At 45.1% G+C, this 17,299-nt stretch overlaps 8 protein-coding genes across 8 annotated transcripts; 5 read left to right on the forward strand and 3 right to left on the reverse strand.

The window, feature by feature from the left end:
* Positions 1-485: 485 nt before the first annotated feature.
* Positions 486-2,754, forward strand: HOO65_070152 (nucleolar gtp-binding 2 protein; the record flags this gene model as incomplete). Its single annotated transcript, XM_071004922.1, has 4 exons — positions 486-524; positions 584-642; positions 704-1,427; positions 1,834-2,754. The coding sequence occupies 4 exons, from the start codon at positions 486-488 to the stop codon at positions 2,752-2,754; spliced, it is 1,743 nt and encodes a 580-aa protein (XP_070856870.1).
* Positions 2,755-3,700: 946 nt separating this feature from the next.
* On the reverse strand, positions 3,701-5,215 carry HOO65_070153 (acetyl-coenzyme A transporter 1; the record flags this gene model as incomplete). The annotated part of the gene is made up of 1 exon (XM_071001260.1): positions 3,701-5,215. One exon carries the CDS (start codon positions 5,213-5,215, stop codon positions 3,701-3,703), a length of 1,515 nt encoding a protein of 504 aa, XP_070856871.1.
* Positions 5,216-6,305: 1,090 nt separating this feature from the next.
* HOO65_070154 (uncharacterized protein) lies at positions 6,306-7,368 on the forward strand (the record flags this gene model as incomplete). The annotated part of the gene is made up of 3 exons (XM_071005102.1): positions 6,306-6,375; positions 6,443-7,123; positions 7,181-7,368. The coding sequence occupies 3 exons, from the start codon at positions 6,306-6,308 to the stop codon at positions 7,366-7,368; spliced, it is 939 nt and encodes a 312-aa protein (XP_070856872.1).
* Positions 7,369-7,468: 100 nt separating this feature from the next.
* Positions 7,469-8,314, reverse strand: HOO65_070155 (ABC1 domain containing protein; the record flags this gene model as incomplete). Its single annotated transcript, XM_071001261.1, has 1 exon — positions 7,469-8,314. The coding sequence occupies one exon, from the start codon at positions 8,312-8,314 to the stop codon at positions 7,469-7,471; it is 846 nt and encodes a 281-aa protein (XP_070856873.1).
* Positions 8,315-8,788: 474 nt separating this feature from the next.
* On the forward strand, positions 8,789-10,444 carry HOO65_070156 (uncharacterized protein; the record flags this gene model as incomplete). Its single annotated transcript, XM_071005001.1, has 2 exons — positions 8,789-9,021; positions 9,208-10,444. 2 exons carry the CDS (start codon positions 8,789-8,791, stop codon positions 10,442-10,444), a joined length of 1,470 nt encoding a protein of 489 aa, XP_070856874.1.
* Positions 10,445-10,746: 302 nt separating this feature from the next.
* On the reverse strand, positions 10,747-11,694 carry HOO65_070157 (WW domain binding protein; the record flags this gene model as incomplete). Its single annotated transcript, XM_071005129.1, has 2 exons — positions 10,747-11,531; positions 11,622-11,694. 2 exons carry the CDS (start codon positions 11,692-11,694, stop codon positions 10,747-10,749), a joined length of 858 nt encoding a protein of 285 aa, XP_070856875.1.
* A 277-nt stretch (positions 11,695-11,971) lies between these two features.
* HOO65_070158 (mutator-like element transposase) lies at positions 11,972-13,198 on the forward strand (the record flags this gene model as incomplete). Its single annotated transcript, XM_071001262.1, has 1 exon — positions 11,972-13,198. The coding sequence occupies one exon, from the start codon at positions 11,972-11,974 to the stop codon at positions 13,196-13,198; it is 1,227 nt and encodes a 408-aa protein (XP_070856876.1).
* Positions 13,199-15,641: 2,443 nt separating this feature from the next.
* Positions 15,642-17,007, forward strand: HOO65_070159 (Protein kinase-like domain protein; the record flags this gene model as incomplete). Its single annotated transcript, XM_071005041.1, has 2 exons — positions 15,642-16,028; positions 16,090-17,007. The coding sequence occupies 2 exons, from the start codon at positions 15,642-15,644 to the stop codon at positions 17,005-17,007; spliced, it is 1,305 nt and encodes a 434-aa protein (XP_070856877.1).
* Between the last annotated feature and the right edge of the window lie 292 nt (positions 17,008-17,299).

Raw genomic sequence — 17,299 nt, forward strand, 5'->3', positions numbered from 1 at the left:
GCAAAGAGGGTCCCTGACTTCTGTTCGTGACGATATCTTTCTTCCGGGCAGTTTATTTCCCAGCAAAATCCATCCATCAAGAATTGCTGTCAAATTGAGGTATGATTGGTCTGGTATCAGTCGACCCCACATAAATTCTAATGGTAGGAGATACATGAACCAAGCGTCTCTCTCTCACCGCCAAATAATCTTTAGTGGAGTAAACCGGCAGAAAAAAATAAAAAAGTTTGGTCCTTAATCTTTCCTCAACATTCTCTCTCATTGCATTTTCTTTCTTCTTGCTTTGCCTTTCCTCTCTACTTTTCACCATCTAGTCCTTATTCCGATTTGCATATCAGTTCCTTCTCTTCTTCTCCTTTCCTCTTCTTCTTTTCCTCTTCTTCCTCCCACTGCGTTTAGTACCACACGATACCCATTTTATTTCTTTACGTTCCTTTTAATTATTGAATACTTTTCATCCAAATCTCAGAGCGCAACCCGTAATCATGGGCAACAGAAAGAAGGAATCAAGCAGACGAGTCCGAGTAAGTTTGGCACTTCTTGCCTTTCATGGACTACACCTTCTAACCGCCATGATTAACAGGAGGGCAAGTCAACCGATGGCATGGCCAATGTGCGAGTCAAAGGTGAAAATTTCTACCGGTAAGATACCACCAATACTATCTGTGCCTCCTTTACAACTTGCTAATTTTCATCCCTATAGCGATACGAAGCGGGTAAAGCAGCTCAACATGTACAAAGAAGGGAAATCACAACACAATGCAAAGGGCGAGGTCGTCGTAGCCGCTGCCTTCCAAAGCAGAGAAGTACCAAAAGCATTGATTGAACCTAACCGGAAATGGTTCAGCAACACTCGAGTTATTTCGCAAGAAGCCTTACAAGCCTTCCGTTCGGCGATGACAGAGAGGGCAGATGATCCATACAGTGTGCTTCTGAGACGAAACACACTCCCCATGACTCTTATCCGCGATGGTGATGGTGTCAATGGATTAAAGCAACACAAGGCCAAAATGACTGTTGAGAGCACCCCGTTCTCTGATGTCTTTGGTCCTAAGGCTCAGCGGAAACGTGTGACGATCAATTCTAGTACCTTGGATGACTTCGTTGATGAAGCTGAGAAAACCCTTGACTCGTATGAGGAGCAACTAGAACAAGATCGTCTACTCAGTGGCAATCCTAACGACCCTGAGGATGATTCAGTGAAGATTGCCCGTGAGCATGTTTTCTCCAAAGGTCAGTCTAAGCGCATCTGGAACGAGTTATACAAGGTATTGGATAGTTCAGATGTCGTCATCCATGTCCTGGACGCTCGTGACCCGGAAGGTACCAGATGCAGAAGCGTCGAAAAGTATCTCAAGAATGAAGCCAAGCACAAGCACCTAATATTCTTGTTGAACAAGACCGATCTCATTCCTACTACTGTTGCTGTAAGTTACCTATACCTTCATGCCTGGCTACTATTAAATGTCACCTTAATATCTCCCCCAAATATGAAATTCAATCAACATCCAATGCCCAATAGTTTTGTCAGGATCTCATCCGCATCTTCATGTTGCAGCCGCTTATGGTTCAATGGAAGGGGTCTGTTACACTTTGGGCAAATCAAATATACACCTCCACTGCCCCCCAGCGTTTTGCTGGTCGGGCTAGTATGCTCCGTTTTGGAGTGTGCCCGGAGGATGTCTGTGGCTCATATTGAGTTGAATGTCATCATTTTCCTTCATGGAAGCTCTTTTTCCCGATGACATTCTTAGTCTTGGTCCACACATTCCTATTACTAGACTTTTTGACTATGTTTAAGCACATGTTCTTAGCTAATTAATTCATGTCTAGGCTGCCTGGGTCCGTCGACTATCAAAAGATGCACCAACTCTTGCATTCCATGCTTCGATCACAAACTCATTCGGCAAGGGATCACTTATTTCCCTTCTCCGTCAATTTTCCACCCTACATTCTAAAGACAGAAAAGAAATTGCCGTGGGCATGATTGGTTACCCTAATGTCGGCAAGTCTAGTATCATCAACACTCTTCGTGCCAAGAAGACCTGCGTTACTGCTCCTATTCCAGGTTCAACTAAAGTTTGGCAATATGTTTCGTTGATGAAACGTATTAGTATGATTGATTGTCCCGGAATTGTCCCTCCCAGTATGACCGATACTCCCGAGGATATTCTTCTTCGTGGTGTTGTACGGGTCGAAAATGTCGAAAACCCCGAACAATATCTACCAGCTTTGCTTGCCAAGTGCAAACGCCATCATATCGAACGCACATATGAGCTTAGTGGATGGAACACGCACATTGAGCTGTTGGAGCTTATTGCCCGAAAGAGTGGTCGTCTTCTCAAGGGAGGCGAGCCTGATCTCGATGGCGTTGCTCGTATTGTCATTCAGGACTTCTTGAGGGGACGGATTCCTTGGTTCACTCCTTGCCCTAAAGATGAAGATGCCGAGGATGCTACTATCAAAGCTCGTGATGGCAAGCTTGGCGAAATGCCCCGCAAGCGGAAAAGGGATTACAACGAGACCAATAAAGAAGGTTCTATAAACGAAGAAAGTGTGGAAGATGACTTCAAGGGCTTCAGCGGAGAAGAGGAGGAAGAATCTGTCTCAGTCAGCGATGAGGATGAGGGGGCCTCAGAAAACGGCATCCCATCAGAACAAATACCAGCGGCAGATGCTACAAGTGACAAAGTAGAAGAAGGCCCCAGACGAAAATCACAAAGAACATCATCTAGACAGTCTGCTAAAAAGTGACAAGGCAAGCAAAATATGAATAAAAAGATCATCTCCGCCTTGCGCATCCAAAAGCGCGCAAATCTAAGAATTAATTTGATACCAAGCACATTATGTGAATAGAGGAAAGGGACTCGTCATGTCCTAGACATCACAGCAAAGTTAAATAAGAACATACTATTAGTCATAACGCAGTTGCATCAGTTTACCTGTCATCTTCTCAAACCTCATCATAGAAATACATCTACTTCGCGCTTTAAATATTGACATACATCTAAGTCATTCGAAGGCCATATCCCAGCCAGCCATGGCAAATTTAGCAAACCATTACAAACCAGACGGCAACACGGTGCACAAAGCCCCATGTTTCTGTAGATACATACAGATGTAGCCCTCTATTTACATCACACATAATATTAGTATACTTCTCCACCTAGCTCAAAAAGTTATTCCAATATGCAAATGAATTGGCTTCCTCATATGTTTGAAAAAAAACACTGTCTTCCCCATTCTACTCCATCATTTCGCCTCTCTTAGAGTTACTCTTTGTTCATACCTGCGACTAGTCGCCATGCACGAAGAGGCAGACTCTGGAGGTACAAAACGCGTGGCCGGATGAAATATACAAATGTAAAAAGCCCAAACAACACACACATCATATTGACCAAGTAATAGCCATCTTGTTCAATCTCGCAAGCACCGCCACCAGCCATGCAAAGCTCTTTATCAGCCTGCAAAGCGCATGAAAAAGATTTTGTGACAAGTTTTTTCCCCAAGGCCGCTGCTTCAACCGTAGACAAAGAAGTAGGCGGATGACATGTAGCCACAGTAAAAGTATCGACCAGGCTGAGGATGAAGAACCGGGGGAAAGTACCACCCAGGTTACAAACACTAATCATGATAGTTAGTAACACACGAAATAAAAGGTCATACAAGCCCTCACTCAAGAGAAAGAGAATCACTGAACTTACGTTGCCAGCAGAGTCATGTATGTACCACCAATCACAGGATCAGCCACACGTGCATGGAAGGCCGAAATAGCCACGAACATCACCGTATTCGTAAACGTCGAAAAGATGTGCTCCAGGATAACCACAAGCATGTACCATGGCTCAACACCAGTATCGGGAAATATGCTAATAGTGATCTGGGCCATAACTGCAGCTAACAGCCGACCCATGAATGCCCAGCACCACAAACGCATCGGTGTATATTCCTGAGACCACTTTCCTGCATAGTAACCCAAGCCAATCTCGAAAGGAAAATCAATAAGAACCGTGAGTGCCATGTTTTCCTTTCCAAAGCCTTTATCCAAAAGCTTCAGGTTTGTAACTGCATCGTTAGCTTGAAATCCAATTTTGGCAATCAAATGCACTACAATAATGGTTTGGATATTGCGCAGCTTGAGAACACCCCACATAATTCGGTATACATCCCAAATACCATCTTCATTACGAGTGCGTTCTTCCTTCTTCAAAAGCCCTAGACCTAGAGTGACCAGGAGGTAAGTCCAACCCCAGAAGCCAAGGTACCCGCTTAACGTCACAAGACCCTCATTGCTAGGTACAGCACGGAACCAGCGGTTGGCAAATTCGCTCGAATTCAAAGCCAGAAATACCGTGTATGACAAAAATTGACCGGCAGTTAAACCGACTGTCTGCGCCGTAGAAGCGTAGGACACGTTTCCCGGCGTCAGGAGTGTCAAGGCCCAGCCATCTACAGCAATGTCCTGAGTAGCGCACATCAGAACCAAAAAGAACCACCATCCAGTAAAACTCCATACTGTTGGACCACCGGACTTTCCGATGCCCGTCATCATCTCCTCGACTGTAGACCCAAGCCACAACATTCCAATGCCAGATAGCATTTGAATGGGCAAGATCCAGCTCTTGCGACGGCCGAGCTTGGGACTCCAACACGCATCAACAATAGGGCTCCAAAAGAGCTTGAGCGAATAAGGGTATGACGCCAAGCTAAAGATACCGATCTGACTGTATGACATGTGATTCTTGAGCAAGAATGGCACAGAACCCGTCGCAAGTCCCATGGGTACGCCTTGCAGGAAATATAGTAGCACAAGCAAGCCAAAGTTGCGTTGATCAGATGCTGGCAGCTCGAAGAAGCCATGGTTGTTCATAGTCGGGGTTTTTGGAGCAGGTTCATCTAACGAAAAGTCCCCACGGGCTATATGGCTATTTGCAACTGAGCCGGGCGTTATTTCATTAGTCGCATTCTTGCGTCTAAGCTCAATGCCAGAGCTCATGTTGCCGGCGGTCGTGATGGAGAGGGCACTGTTCTTCGCGTTGAGTGACTTTTTCTTGGTTCGGCTGCGGCCACGTACAGTTTCGGTTGTGGCTGAATCATACGGTCCTTCGCTAAGGCTGGGAGAGGGCGAATCGCTTCTTTGGTGGGCAAGATTTGTGAGGGGTGTGCCACCAGTACTCTTAGAAGACTTGCCGCGCTGTAAGCGATGGCTTCCCATTGGAGATCCAGGCAGTTACCAATGCAGTTGTTGGGTATTTTTTGTTTCGCAGGATAAGCAGTGGTATGTATGCATGTATTGTGTAATGTCTATCTTTGTCGATAGGCGCCTCAACAACACAATGCACACCCTAATGCTATACTTGTAACTGGCGACTAGTTTTGCGCTGTAATGCTAAACGCAAGCTAAGTAATGTACAGTGACTCGAGGGAGAATTTCGTTGGAGAATATTCAACAAATGGTGCGGTGGAGCAAAATTATGTTATCGAGAATCCTCTACAAATGTGAAGAAAATGAAAAACAACACGAAGGGATCAAGAGACCAATGTGTAAAGTTAGAAAGGTTCTCTTATCTGTTGATGGATATCAGAAAGTCTACCAAGCCGAAGATAGTGTGGAGCATAAGCAAGGACAAAGTGGATGGAACAGGCGAAAGAAATGTAGATGAAAAAAAGAGAAAAAAGAGGAAAAGAAGGGAAACTGTTGGCTCCAGAATCACAGGTTAATCGAAATGTCTATCCATGAAACAACTCGGGTCCAAAATCGCAGCATTATAACAAGAAACTTCCTCTGAAGTCAAATTTCTAGACTAACACGGTGGCCATTCAGATGTAGAGCAAGTACCAATGCTGACATATTACTAAGCACTCTTGCCGGTTTTGAACAACCCTTGCAGTTGAAAGTGCCTCATTCGAAGATATGTGTGGGCATAAACACAAAGGGAAATATTCAATGCATAAATAGTTGTACATAGGCTACAGCCTTGATTCCGATATTGCGTTGTCCCTTCATATCAATATTCAAACAAGTCTACCATTCTATACCATAAAGCAAAGTTCGCAGGTCCAAAGGGTCTTCGAAGACTTTGAATATGTAAAGCCATTTAAGCGAATCTCAATCCTATGGGGGAAGAAGGAATAGATTAAGAATAACAAACAAAGCGACCAATTATTCGCAAGAATGGTAAAAGGCCAAGGTGCCTTGATAAGATAAGATGATCCATGTGGTTATAATCTACAATACATCCATCTCTGCTTGCACATCCATAGGCTCTACCATAAATACTGCAAAGCTTTCACTTTAGCTTGTCATGTCAGAAACGCAAGCCGACCCGGTCTCTCAGTCCCTGGATGCCGAAATAGAGGCTTTACATGTTCAAGGTATCGCTATAGTTTCATTCTGCCGAACCCACACCCTCGCTAACATTTAATTAATCCATCCACATAGTCGCAAACCTCAAGCAGCAACTTCGTATCCAAGCGACAAATCTTTTGACTTCCGAGTCTATTCACCGCGCCCTTCTAAGCCTCTCACCCCCCTCCACAACCTCATCTCAAGCCGATCATTCCACCGATCTTAGCCCAGTCTCCAAAGTCCTCGCCACCCATTTTGCTGAACAACAAACATACGACCAGCAATCTCTGTATCGTATCTGTGCAAGCATTACCTCTTTTCAAGTCTTGGACCCAGATCCACATGCTGTTGACCATGGTAAAGTATTTGGCCTGCGGTTTGAAGTCATGGTGAGCGCGCGCTTTTTACGCCCGTACTATGTTCTTTTGAATAGGCCATGGACTTCGGCCAAACCAAGCTCCAAGGCATGGCGTGTGCACAAACACACAGCTCCGCCTGCTATCCCACTATCGGGGCTAGCAGCTCGCTTTCTTCCTCCCCCGCCTTTCACAACGAGGGGACCACATGAAGAGCAAGAGACAACACGGACATATACACAAGATTTATCTGGCTTCGCCAAAGCGCTTAGAAGGGAAATCTTTCGATACCATAACCGCGTAGCAGCTATTGCAGACGTGCGAAAAGCTTCTAGGGTGTCCCAAAATAACGCGCTTCAAGAACTAGGGGATGGTCTAATACGTGGTAGTAAGGAAGTCACAAGTATACTTGAAATTGGTGCGTCAGATCCAGAGGCAAGGCATATATCAATTACATGGATAGATGGACGTACAGGCCGAGTTATCGTCGATGATGATGGAAACGTCAAGCAAGCAGCAGTTTTTGCCGATGGAGTCCCAGATCTAGCCACAGCCCAAAGACTAGCTGGGGGCGGCCAAACAATAAAATTAGAAGATCTAATTGGAAAACTCGACGACCCTCCTGAAGAGCCTTTGATAGAAGGAGAAACGCTAGGTGTGTAATGCTACAGGTACTCCTCAGTTTATTGAAGTATTCGTTGCTATATTTTCGCCTCGAGCCTCTACTCCCAGAAATGCAAGTCTAGTACACCCTCCCACTATTCTACCAGTCTAATGAGCTCTTCGTTACACCTGCTGATAGTCCCACACCCTTCATTGGTGGTTTTCTTTCCTGTTCCACGTTTTCATCTATGATCCGATCCTCGTCGCCTTCCCTTCCAGGAATCGTCCACTTGATATCCCATCGAGCCATGAGCTCGTCGACCGTTTCGGTCCACTTCCTTATCACAGGATGTGCCTTTGCCACGTCGATTAATACCACCATCCCATCAAGATCCGTTTCTTCTTTCTCCCCCGGCACAATATATTTCCATGTACCGTCATTGTTCCAGAGTTCGGGCGCAAAGATTGCTTCAACGCACAAATCCTTCTCCGCAGCAGCTGTGAAAGCTGCAATTTCTGTGCGTTCAGAACTATTCTCCGGGAATGCCTCCGCAATTGTATTCAGCATGCCCTGAAGCTGTCCTGCGATCTTGCCAAATGTAGCACCAAGACTGAATCCTTCGTCAAAACCGCCCTGTATGCTCATCGCCTTGGCAGCCGTGACCCCATCTCGATAACCGTTAGTCGCATGCTCACGCTGCAGTCTCGGTAGTTCGGAAAGCTCGGTGGATAGAGCGGCTGGTCTGTGTTCTCCTAGAATCACTAAACCGCTTTCATCATCAGAAGCAAAAATACTGTCAACCTCTCCTCCATCCTCAACTAGGTTCCCATGCTCATCGATATCACTCCCCCCAGTAGATAGTGCTTCGACGATTTCAGCCTGTGGAATAACATGCGTAATGCTATTGTCGAATGGCTGGAGGCTTTGTGCATGATTGGAGACAGAACCGCCAAAAATAAGCTCGCCATCGCTATTAAGTTCGGGATCGAGATCGGAAAGGCGCATAGTATCAATATGCATTTTATTGTAGCAATAGGGAATGAATTGGATTCAATTTTTCCTTTTCTGAATTCGAATGACAAAACCGCAATAGTAGCCCTAGCAGAAAGAAGAGACTTAATGTCAACACTGAACAGTCAGGTTTGTACTATTTAGATAACACTTCGCAAATCTAGCTTGTCGCACTTAGAGAAAAAAAAAGATGCAACTAGCTGATGAATAGTTTTGCGTGATTGCATAACCCTATGTAGTCCAGGCCTAGGGTTCATGTTACTACACCAAAGCCTCCAACTCTGACATCACTTTAAAAAGTCCCACGGAGGGGAGTATCTCATTTTTGCACGAAAAACAACTAATAGATTTTAAAAGTTCCTAACCGATAACGTCAATGATAAGCGAATGCACCAACTATGCGAACGCACCAAAAATCTTCCAATCTCTCATTTTCGCATCTAATCGACTATTTGTCCACCAAAAAACATGGCGCAACCAAAAAATGAGGCTAATATTGTTCTCGCTCTTCGGGCCCTTCAAACTAACCCGGAATTAGGTCTCCAACCTGCCGCTAGATTATACCAGGTGGATTATCATACCCTTTGTCGCCGACAGAATGGGATTCAATGTCGACGCAATAACATCCCCAACTCACGCAGACTATCCGATCTAGAAGAGCAGGTCATTGTCAAGTTCATTCTTGACTTGGATTCGCGAGGGTACCCCCCGCAACTACGTGGTGTTGAAGAAATGGCCAACTGACTGCTCGCCGACCGCGACGCGTCACGCGTCAGCAAGCGCTGGGCTTCCAACTTTGTCAAGTGACAGCCAGACCTCAAGGCGCGTTTTAATCGTAGATATGACTACAAGAGGGCCAAATGCGAAGATCCAGCTATTTTTCGCAGTTGGTTCACGCTTGTGGAGAACACAATTGCAAAATACGGTATCAGCCTCACTGATGTCTACAACTTTGATGAGACTGGCTTTATGATGGGTGTCATTGCAAGTGGAATTGTCGTCACAGGTGCAGAAAGGCGTGGAAAGGCTAAATCATTGCAGCCTGGAAACCGGGAATGGGTCACAGTTATTCAGGCGATTAATGCTGAAGGCTGGGCAGTCGCACCATTCATCGTGGTTTCGGGCCAATATCACCTCTCCAGCTGGTACCGAGAAAGTAACCTGCCAGGGGATTGGGCTATTGCCACGACTCAAAATGGGTGGACCGACAATGATACAGGTCTTAAGTGGCTCAAGCACTTCAATCACCATACAAGAGCCCGATCAAACAGTCGCTATCGGCTTCTAATCGTCGATGGGCATCAAAGCCACCACTTAGCCGATTTTGAGAAATATTGTGAAGAGAACCACATCATCACACTTTGTATGCCAGCTCATTCCTCTCATCTACTTCAGCCTCTTGATGTCGGGTGCTTTGGGCCACTGAAGAAGGCTTATGGTCGAGAAATTGAGCATCTGATCAGGTGCTCGATAACCCACGTTTCCAAGGCTGATTTCTTTCTGGCTTTTTATGCTGCCCACCAAGCAGCTATGACGGAAAGCAATATCAAGGGGGGTTTTAGAGGCGCTGGAATCATTCCTTTAGATCGAGAAAGTGTGATATCTAAGCTTGATGTGCAGCTACGGACTCCAACACCGATCGAGGAGGAGGCCGGCCTCCCCGACCCTTGGGTTTCTAAGACACCAAAGACAGTGCTAGAAGCCAATTCTCAATCTGAATATCTTGAAAAGCGAATTAGAAGGCATCAAAGCAGCTCCCCAACACCAATTATCCAGGCACTTGAGTCATTTTCAAAAGGAATGAACACAACAATGTGCCAGAACACCTTGTTGAAGTCCGAGGTCCAGATCCTTCGACAGGCAAATGAGACCCTTAGCAGGCGTCATAGAACAAAAAGAACTATACTACAGAATAGAGGGGAGATGACTCTAGATGAGGGAAGGAGTGAGATTGATCAGAAAGACGTTGATGCGCAGGTGATGGCAGAATTATCCCGAAGTGGTGGTCAGGGAAGGTCGGGATTAGCGAGGATAAGGCTGTGTGGAACTTGTGGAAAGGCTGGTCATAATTCAAGAACTTGTCAGAAAGCTGCTACAGTGTCTACAGAAGAGCATAACACTTAGTTTCAATTGATTAGATGCTTTGTTGCGTTTTTATGCTCTGTTTTGTCTCGAGGGTCGATATTTTTGGTGCGTTCGCATAGTTGGTGCATTCGCTTATCATTGACGTTAATGTCCCTAGAATCTGCAGTCTAGGTATCCTATTAAGATGGTTGTCTAAGAAAAACTGTATGAATCTAGATCAGTATATAGTGATCAAGTGGGAAGTTAAGATACTCCAATAGAAGCGAATAGTAATATTTTATCCCAAATTCTATCAAGGCGGCTTTAGTAACGCTATGAAACTACTCATTTATTTCCCCATATTATACATCCTCGTCGGCATCTTCCACTGTAGCTTTTAGTTCATCTGTCATCCCACCTACGGATATCCCATTATTTAGTTGTAAATACCCCTGTGCCTCAAGTCTATCTGCTTCCTCAGGCTCTAATAACCCATTTTTGCCTTTGCTTTTGTCTAGCTTGCGCAATACTGACAATGGCGTGAAGGCTTTGACAGCCTCCTTAACTAAATCTCTGACAACTGGCTGTGCCTCGTAGACCTTCTTGACAGCAACTGGCTCCCTTGTTTTAGCTTTTTGCCCAGCGTCGTCATGCATAGTTCCAGAAGATGATTCAGGAATAGATTTTGATCCATCCCCACCGCGTTCTATCTGTCGCAGCTCTTCTTCGCGAGCTCGCCGTTCTCTACGCTTTGCGTACCATTTATCTAGCTCCTCCTTTGCAATTGGTGGTGGAGTGTCGCGTGGCATTGGTATGCGTCTCACTTCAGTTGGAACATCTTCGTCTGTTGAATCCTGATCCCAGCGACGTAGTCGCTGTCCGCCATCGCCACCCTCCCCACGTCGCCGCTTGCCTAGGGCATCATTGCAAGGATTCGCAAAGACCGGTGCTTTGTCACCAAGTGTTGCGCGAGCTTTTTTCACTGCAGAAAGTTCTTTTTCAAGGCCGGCTAAGACTTGCTCTTCATGCTGCGAAAGCTTGCCGCCGTTAATCATGATGACTTTTAAGTCATCAATTTGTTTTTGGATTCGCGCAGGATTACGACGTGAAAGTTTCTCATCGCGGCGAGCTTGGTTTTCAGCCTTGCCTAAGTGAAAGGGTGCACAAATCAGTTAATATTTATGTCGGTATATAGGCGTCAATAGTGTCCATCAAGTTGATTGAAAACATCGCTTACCTTTTTTTATGGCTTTGGCTTTCTCGGCCTTGCGCTGCACTTGAACAGGATTAAAATTCTTTTCTTTGACCATTTTGATGGATATAGTGTGACAGATTGATATAGAAGTTGATGTTAACGAGATCTACTAGAGTTGAAATCATGTTGGGTCATGCTATGGGCGCCGCCTACATGCGCGCCCCCAATTCTTTTATGCGCCCCCTCCCTTGTTGTTTTTTGCTTACCTAAGCAATTTTTTGGCTTACCTAAGTATGATTTTGACCCCTCAACAGCGATGCAAATTCAGAAGATACATGAAACCAAATACACCACATACACCACATCAAATACACCAGATAAACCAGATAGAGATGGAGACAGACGCTTTATCACACGCTTTAAATGCTGTAAATGCAAACAACACAGCAGATGAAGTAGCAGACAATGCAGAGGCACTACAAGTCAGTCAATTTCCAGACGATATCCTTCCCCCTGAAGGGATTTACGAGTCTCGCGAAGCTCTCTTTGCTGCTGCGAATGCCTGGGCGAAACCTCGAGGCTATGCATTCACAACTGGAAAGTCTAAAAAGACTAAAAATGGCCGGACAAAAGTTGTTGTTGCTTGCGATCGATCTAGAAAGCCGCCAAACCCTTTAGCCATACGAAAACGCCGAACTTCAAGTCGAGTAACTAGCTGCAAGTTTTCAGTATTAGCCAAAGAATCTCCAGATGACGGTGGCTGGACTCTAACTTACCGGCCAGGCAGCGAATTTGCCCAGCATAATCATCCGCCAAGCGACGACCCATCTGCACATCCCATACATCGCACTCTCAAAACAGAGGACATATCTACAGTTTCGGGCCTAGTAACGGCTGGAGTTGCCCCTCGAAGCATCAGGACGTATCTATATAATACCTCAGATACTCTTGCAACTGCAAAAGACATTGGCAATCAAATTGCAGCTGCGAGACGAGAATTACGCCAAGGGCAGAGCAGCGTACAAGCCCTCATCGACCAGCTCAAGATAGAAGGCTTTAGGTGCGAAGTTCGGGTTGACTCGGAAAACCATTTAACAGCTCTTTTCTTTGCGCATCCTAGCTCTATAGCATATCTACTAGAGAACCCAGATGTCTTGTTACTTGATTGTACATATAAGACAAATCGGTATTCTATGCCGCTCCTGGATATGATCGGAGTCGATTCCTTCCAGAAATCGTTTTGCATCGCCTTCGCATTCCTTTCAGGAGAGACGGAGGATGACTATCTATGGGCATTACAACACCTGAAGTCTCTATACCAACAAGAACTTCCTTCTGTTGTTCTCACAGATCGATGTCAAGCAGTTATGAATGCTGTTCCAATTCATTTCCCTTCTGCTGCTGCCTTGCTTTGCCTTTGGCATGCCAATAAGGCAGTTCTCCAACACTGCCAACCAGCTTTTGGCCTTAAGCGCAATGAGTCACCCGACAGTCCGGAGACCAAGGCATGGGAGGAGTTTTATGGATGGTGGCACTCCATAATCGCATCGCCAGACGAAGAGACGTACAAGACCCGTGTTGAAGACTTTCGGCGTCAGTACACCTCACAACACCTTTAAGAAGTTGGGTATGTCTTGACATACTGGCTCAACCCACACAAGGAACGACTTGTAAAAGCATGGGTGGACAAGTATTTCCATTTTGGTAATACCGCTACCTCAAGGGTTGAAGGAATTCACTGGCTGATCAAATCACACTTGGGAACTTCAAGATTTGATCTTTTCGATGCTTGGCAAGCCATTAAAAACGCAATCTTGGGTCAGATGAGAGAGCTTCACAAAATGCAAACCTCCCAGAAATTACGTGTGCCTCTAGATATCCCTGTGGCACCATTTGAATCTGTCCGTGGCTGGGTCTCGCATCAGGCTTTACGCAAAGTCCAAGAGCAGCGGCAACTTCTTGGAAAGCCTCTGAAAGCTTGTACCCAATCATTCACATCTTCTCTTGGTCTACCCTGTGTCCACACTCTTCAGCTACTTCAGGAGACAAACCGGAATCTTTCCCTTAAATATTTTCATCCTCATTGGCATCTAAACCGAAATCAACTTTATCAGCAGCCTATTTTAGAGCCATGGAGGTGTCCGACTTTCAGAACACCCACTCAGCCAGCCTCAAGTACGAGGCGTGAGCCGTCTGGATTTGAGAATGTTGAGCCTAGGACAAGGAAAGCCCCTAAATGTAGCAAGTGTTATCAGGTTGGCCATACAATGGCTTCGAGGACATGCCCGCTTAGATATTCAGATCTATTGAATCAATAAATTTCACTGTATTGTTTGCCTCCATCTGCTGTATCTGTAGTCTGCTTGCTGGTCATAGCAAAATCATACTTAGGTAAGCCAAAAAATTGCTTAGGTAAGCAAAAAACAACAAGGGAGGGGGCGCATAAAAGAATTGGGGGCGCGCATGTAGGCGGCGCCCATGCTATGCTTGTGCTGACTAATAATTTATTATCTATAGGGTTTGCAACCCTTTTTCATTACCAGCTAAACTTCTAGCACTTGATTTAACCGAGATGCTCAAATTTCACCACGGCTTCTGCACAATATTAGTTGAATGATAATGAAAATATTTAGATCGTGTGCTAGATCAAATGCATCGCGTACTAAACGCAAAAAACATCTACATGACAATTGACGTGAAGCTAGAAAAGAGGCTTGTGCCTTGGGCCAGGCTCTAATCGAAGTTGCTGGGGATTCATTCTTTGAGCCTGAAATTCTAGCCCTTTGTTTCTTTGTTCATGCTATTTGGAGAAGTTTGAAGGAAGGACGACTGCACCTGCACCTTTCTTTCTCATGTTTCTAATTGCTATGCATGAGTATGGTTTAGCCATGTCAATAGGTCGCATCGGCAAAGCTGCAGTAGCGTTTCTGACACAACATTGTACTTGATAAAAACAGTTAGGTGCATTTAAGCTTGGAGCTTTCTGATTTTTGAGGGGTAAGTTGGTGTACTTATATATTATTGTTATAGCAGAGAAGGTGGTTATAGTGTTTGATGTTAGGCTCGATAGGATGATCGGGATTGGAGGAAAATACACCCAATCGGCTGAGATATCAGTTCATGCGGAAACACGCAGCTATAAATCCGATGTAAGTTGATTATAATGCACAGAAAACACCACTGTTTAAAGAGAAGCCTTTGCGTAGTAGTAAGTAGTTACAAGTTTTAACAACATATAGTTACTAACAAGGTAATTACGATGTTACTTAACCCTTGAAGTAATAGACAGCCGATAAAAAAATATGGGCACGTGATTGATAGCCATCCCGCACGACTGATAAGAGTGCCGGTTCTATTTTTTTTTCTTTGATTACAGGAGACCACTAGAAACCGTTTTGCTGGATTGGGTTCGAGTCTTCTCTCTTTTGGGCCGATTGACTTTGGGTTGGAAATAAATTTCTATTCTGCCGTGGATGATCTGGCTCTGAATCATCTTGGGCCTCTACTCTCCACTTCTATTTCCCATTATTCCCCTCACTTTCCTCACTTTCTTTTTATCATCTACCTATTGCTTTACCTTGTTTGTTTCTATACTCCTCATTTTTGTCCTGCTTGTTGAGTTTTGTTCTCGGGGTAGCTAGAAAAAGAGCCTATTCTACCTGCTCTATTCTTTGATTCTCATGTTCTCCAAGGAGCCGTCACAGAATCCCACACAGCCAAAGCTACTTGTTAGGCAACCCTTCTCCCCAAAAGCACTAGCTGGAGGTGCCTAAAGAGCGCCTGCAAAAAAGCTAGTCACTACCAACAATTAAATTTCGTGAGCCACAGACCAACAACGCTCGCTCCAAAATAAAAACACTAGTCTGGTCGTTGTGGTGAGGTAACCCAGCTTTCATTGAGAGGACAAAATATTCCGAGAAGGACACCGAAAGACAACCTCTATTCTGTTTTGGAACTTCACTTCCCGGGTAATGTCAAGTAAGCCTTGATACCTATTACCTACTACATATATTCCTCATTATCATACTACGCCCATACGATCATCTTGAATCTCACTCCGTCATGTTTTACAGCCTTCGGCAGCTGCCGTATATATCTTCAATATGGCAATTTGCGTTCCAGCAATACAAGTCATTGTGGAATTTGATTTGGAAACTAGCTGCGAGGCCAAATGCAGGCTTTGTAGATCTTGAGGCTAGGGCCGGTAATAATCCAGGATACACCAACGGAACTCCCAAGGCTTATGGAGGCAAGAAGCCTATCACGAGCAAAGGTCCTAATCATGGATCCATCAACGAGACTGCTACTACTACCGCTACTGCTACCACCACTACTACTGCTGCTACTACTGATTTTGAAACCGGAAATGTGACCACTCGGACTGATTATTTGGAGAAACTTCAAGAAACCGGTACTGAGTCAAAGCTTGAAGAGATCGTTACGGAAGAGGTGTGTATCTAGTCTTAATTCATTGTTGCTGTATGCTTGAATCAATACTAACTTCCCACAGAACCTAAAGTCTGGACAGCTCAAGTATATTGCAGTACCTGGCGCATGGGAACGCGAAGCTCATCCCGATTGGCCCGACTCCAAGTTTGAGATTCCAAAGGAAGTCCCTGCCGGGGTTGTCTACTACATTACACGTGGCGAGCATATTAGCCATGGTCCTACCTCTCATGTTGAACGCCTCAAGACCGGTAACATCATCAAGTACCCCCGACCTAATCCGTACGATGCCCGTGAAGAAGAACTCAATTTTCGAGACATGCGTACTGAGGCCGAGGTTTACAACCGTGTTGGTGACTCGCCCTATGTCCCAAAACTGATTGATTGGGACTCCACATCCTGTTCTCTGACTCTCGAATGCCTCCCCAAGGGCGACCTTGCATCTTATATGCGCGGGACTGATTCTATTCCCAAAGAGACTCGTCAGCGTTGGACTCTGCAAGCTGCTGCTGCACTCGACTGTTTGCATGCGGCTGATATCATACACTGCGATGTCTGCCCCCGTAATTTCCTCTTGGACGAAGCTTTGAATATTGTCATTTCTGATTTTGCCGGTAGCTCTATTGATGGCTCCGAGGCTACCATGGCTGCTGGCCCCCGCTACTTGCCTCCTGGATGGAACTGGGTGCGCCGGTCGCAAAAGTCTGATGATGTGTTTAGTCTAGGCTCTGTCATATACTTTATCATGATGGGCCGTGAGGTGTTTTCCCAGCTAACTGATAACGAAGTTCAACAATGCTTTCAAGAGGGTATTTTCCCTGATGACGTTAGCAGATTAGTATGTGGCTCTGTTATTCTGGCTTGCTGGGAGGGTCGGTTACGGTCGGCGAACGACGTGGTTGCTTCTCTCAGTGCTTTGTATAGTAGAGCAGCAGAGATTGAGGAAGAGGAAGAGATCGCTGGACAGTGGTCTATGTATTAATATAGTCTATACAGGGCACAAAATAAATTGGCGGAGCACAAGAAAGCAAGACAGAAAAACAAGCCTAGAGTGAGTGAGACATAGATAGAACGGAAAAAGAAGAATGTTATTAGACCGTGGAGTAAATAATGTTCTTATTGTGTTGATTTATGGATAGGGTGATTGTAAATATGATCCAGGACTAAATTTGTTCATGCACTAGAATCTTGAGTATTTTGTCTTGTTGGGTTAAAGCTGGAACAGCGCATGTTTTCATGTGGTCGTCTGCCATGGTTCATATGGAAAATTAGCC

The sequence above is a fragment of the Ceratocystis lukuohia genome (genome assembly GCF_044167205.1).
Source record: "Ceratocystis lukuohia strain C4212 chromosome Unknown Supercontig7_pilon, whole genome shotgun sequence".
Lineage (NCBI taxonomy): Eukaryota > Fungi > Ascomycota > Sordariomycetes > Microascales > Ceratocystidaceae > Ceratocystis > Ceratocystis lukuohia.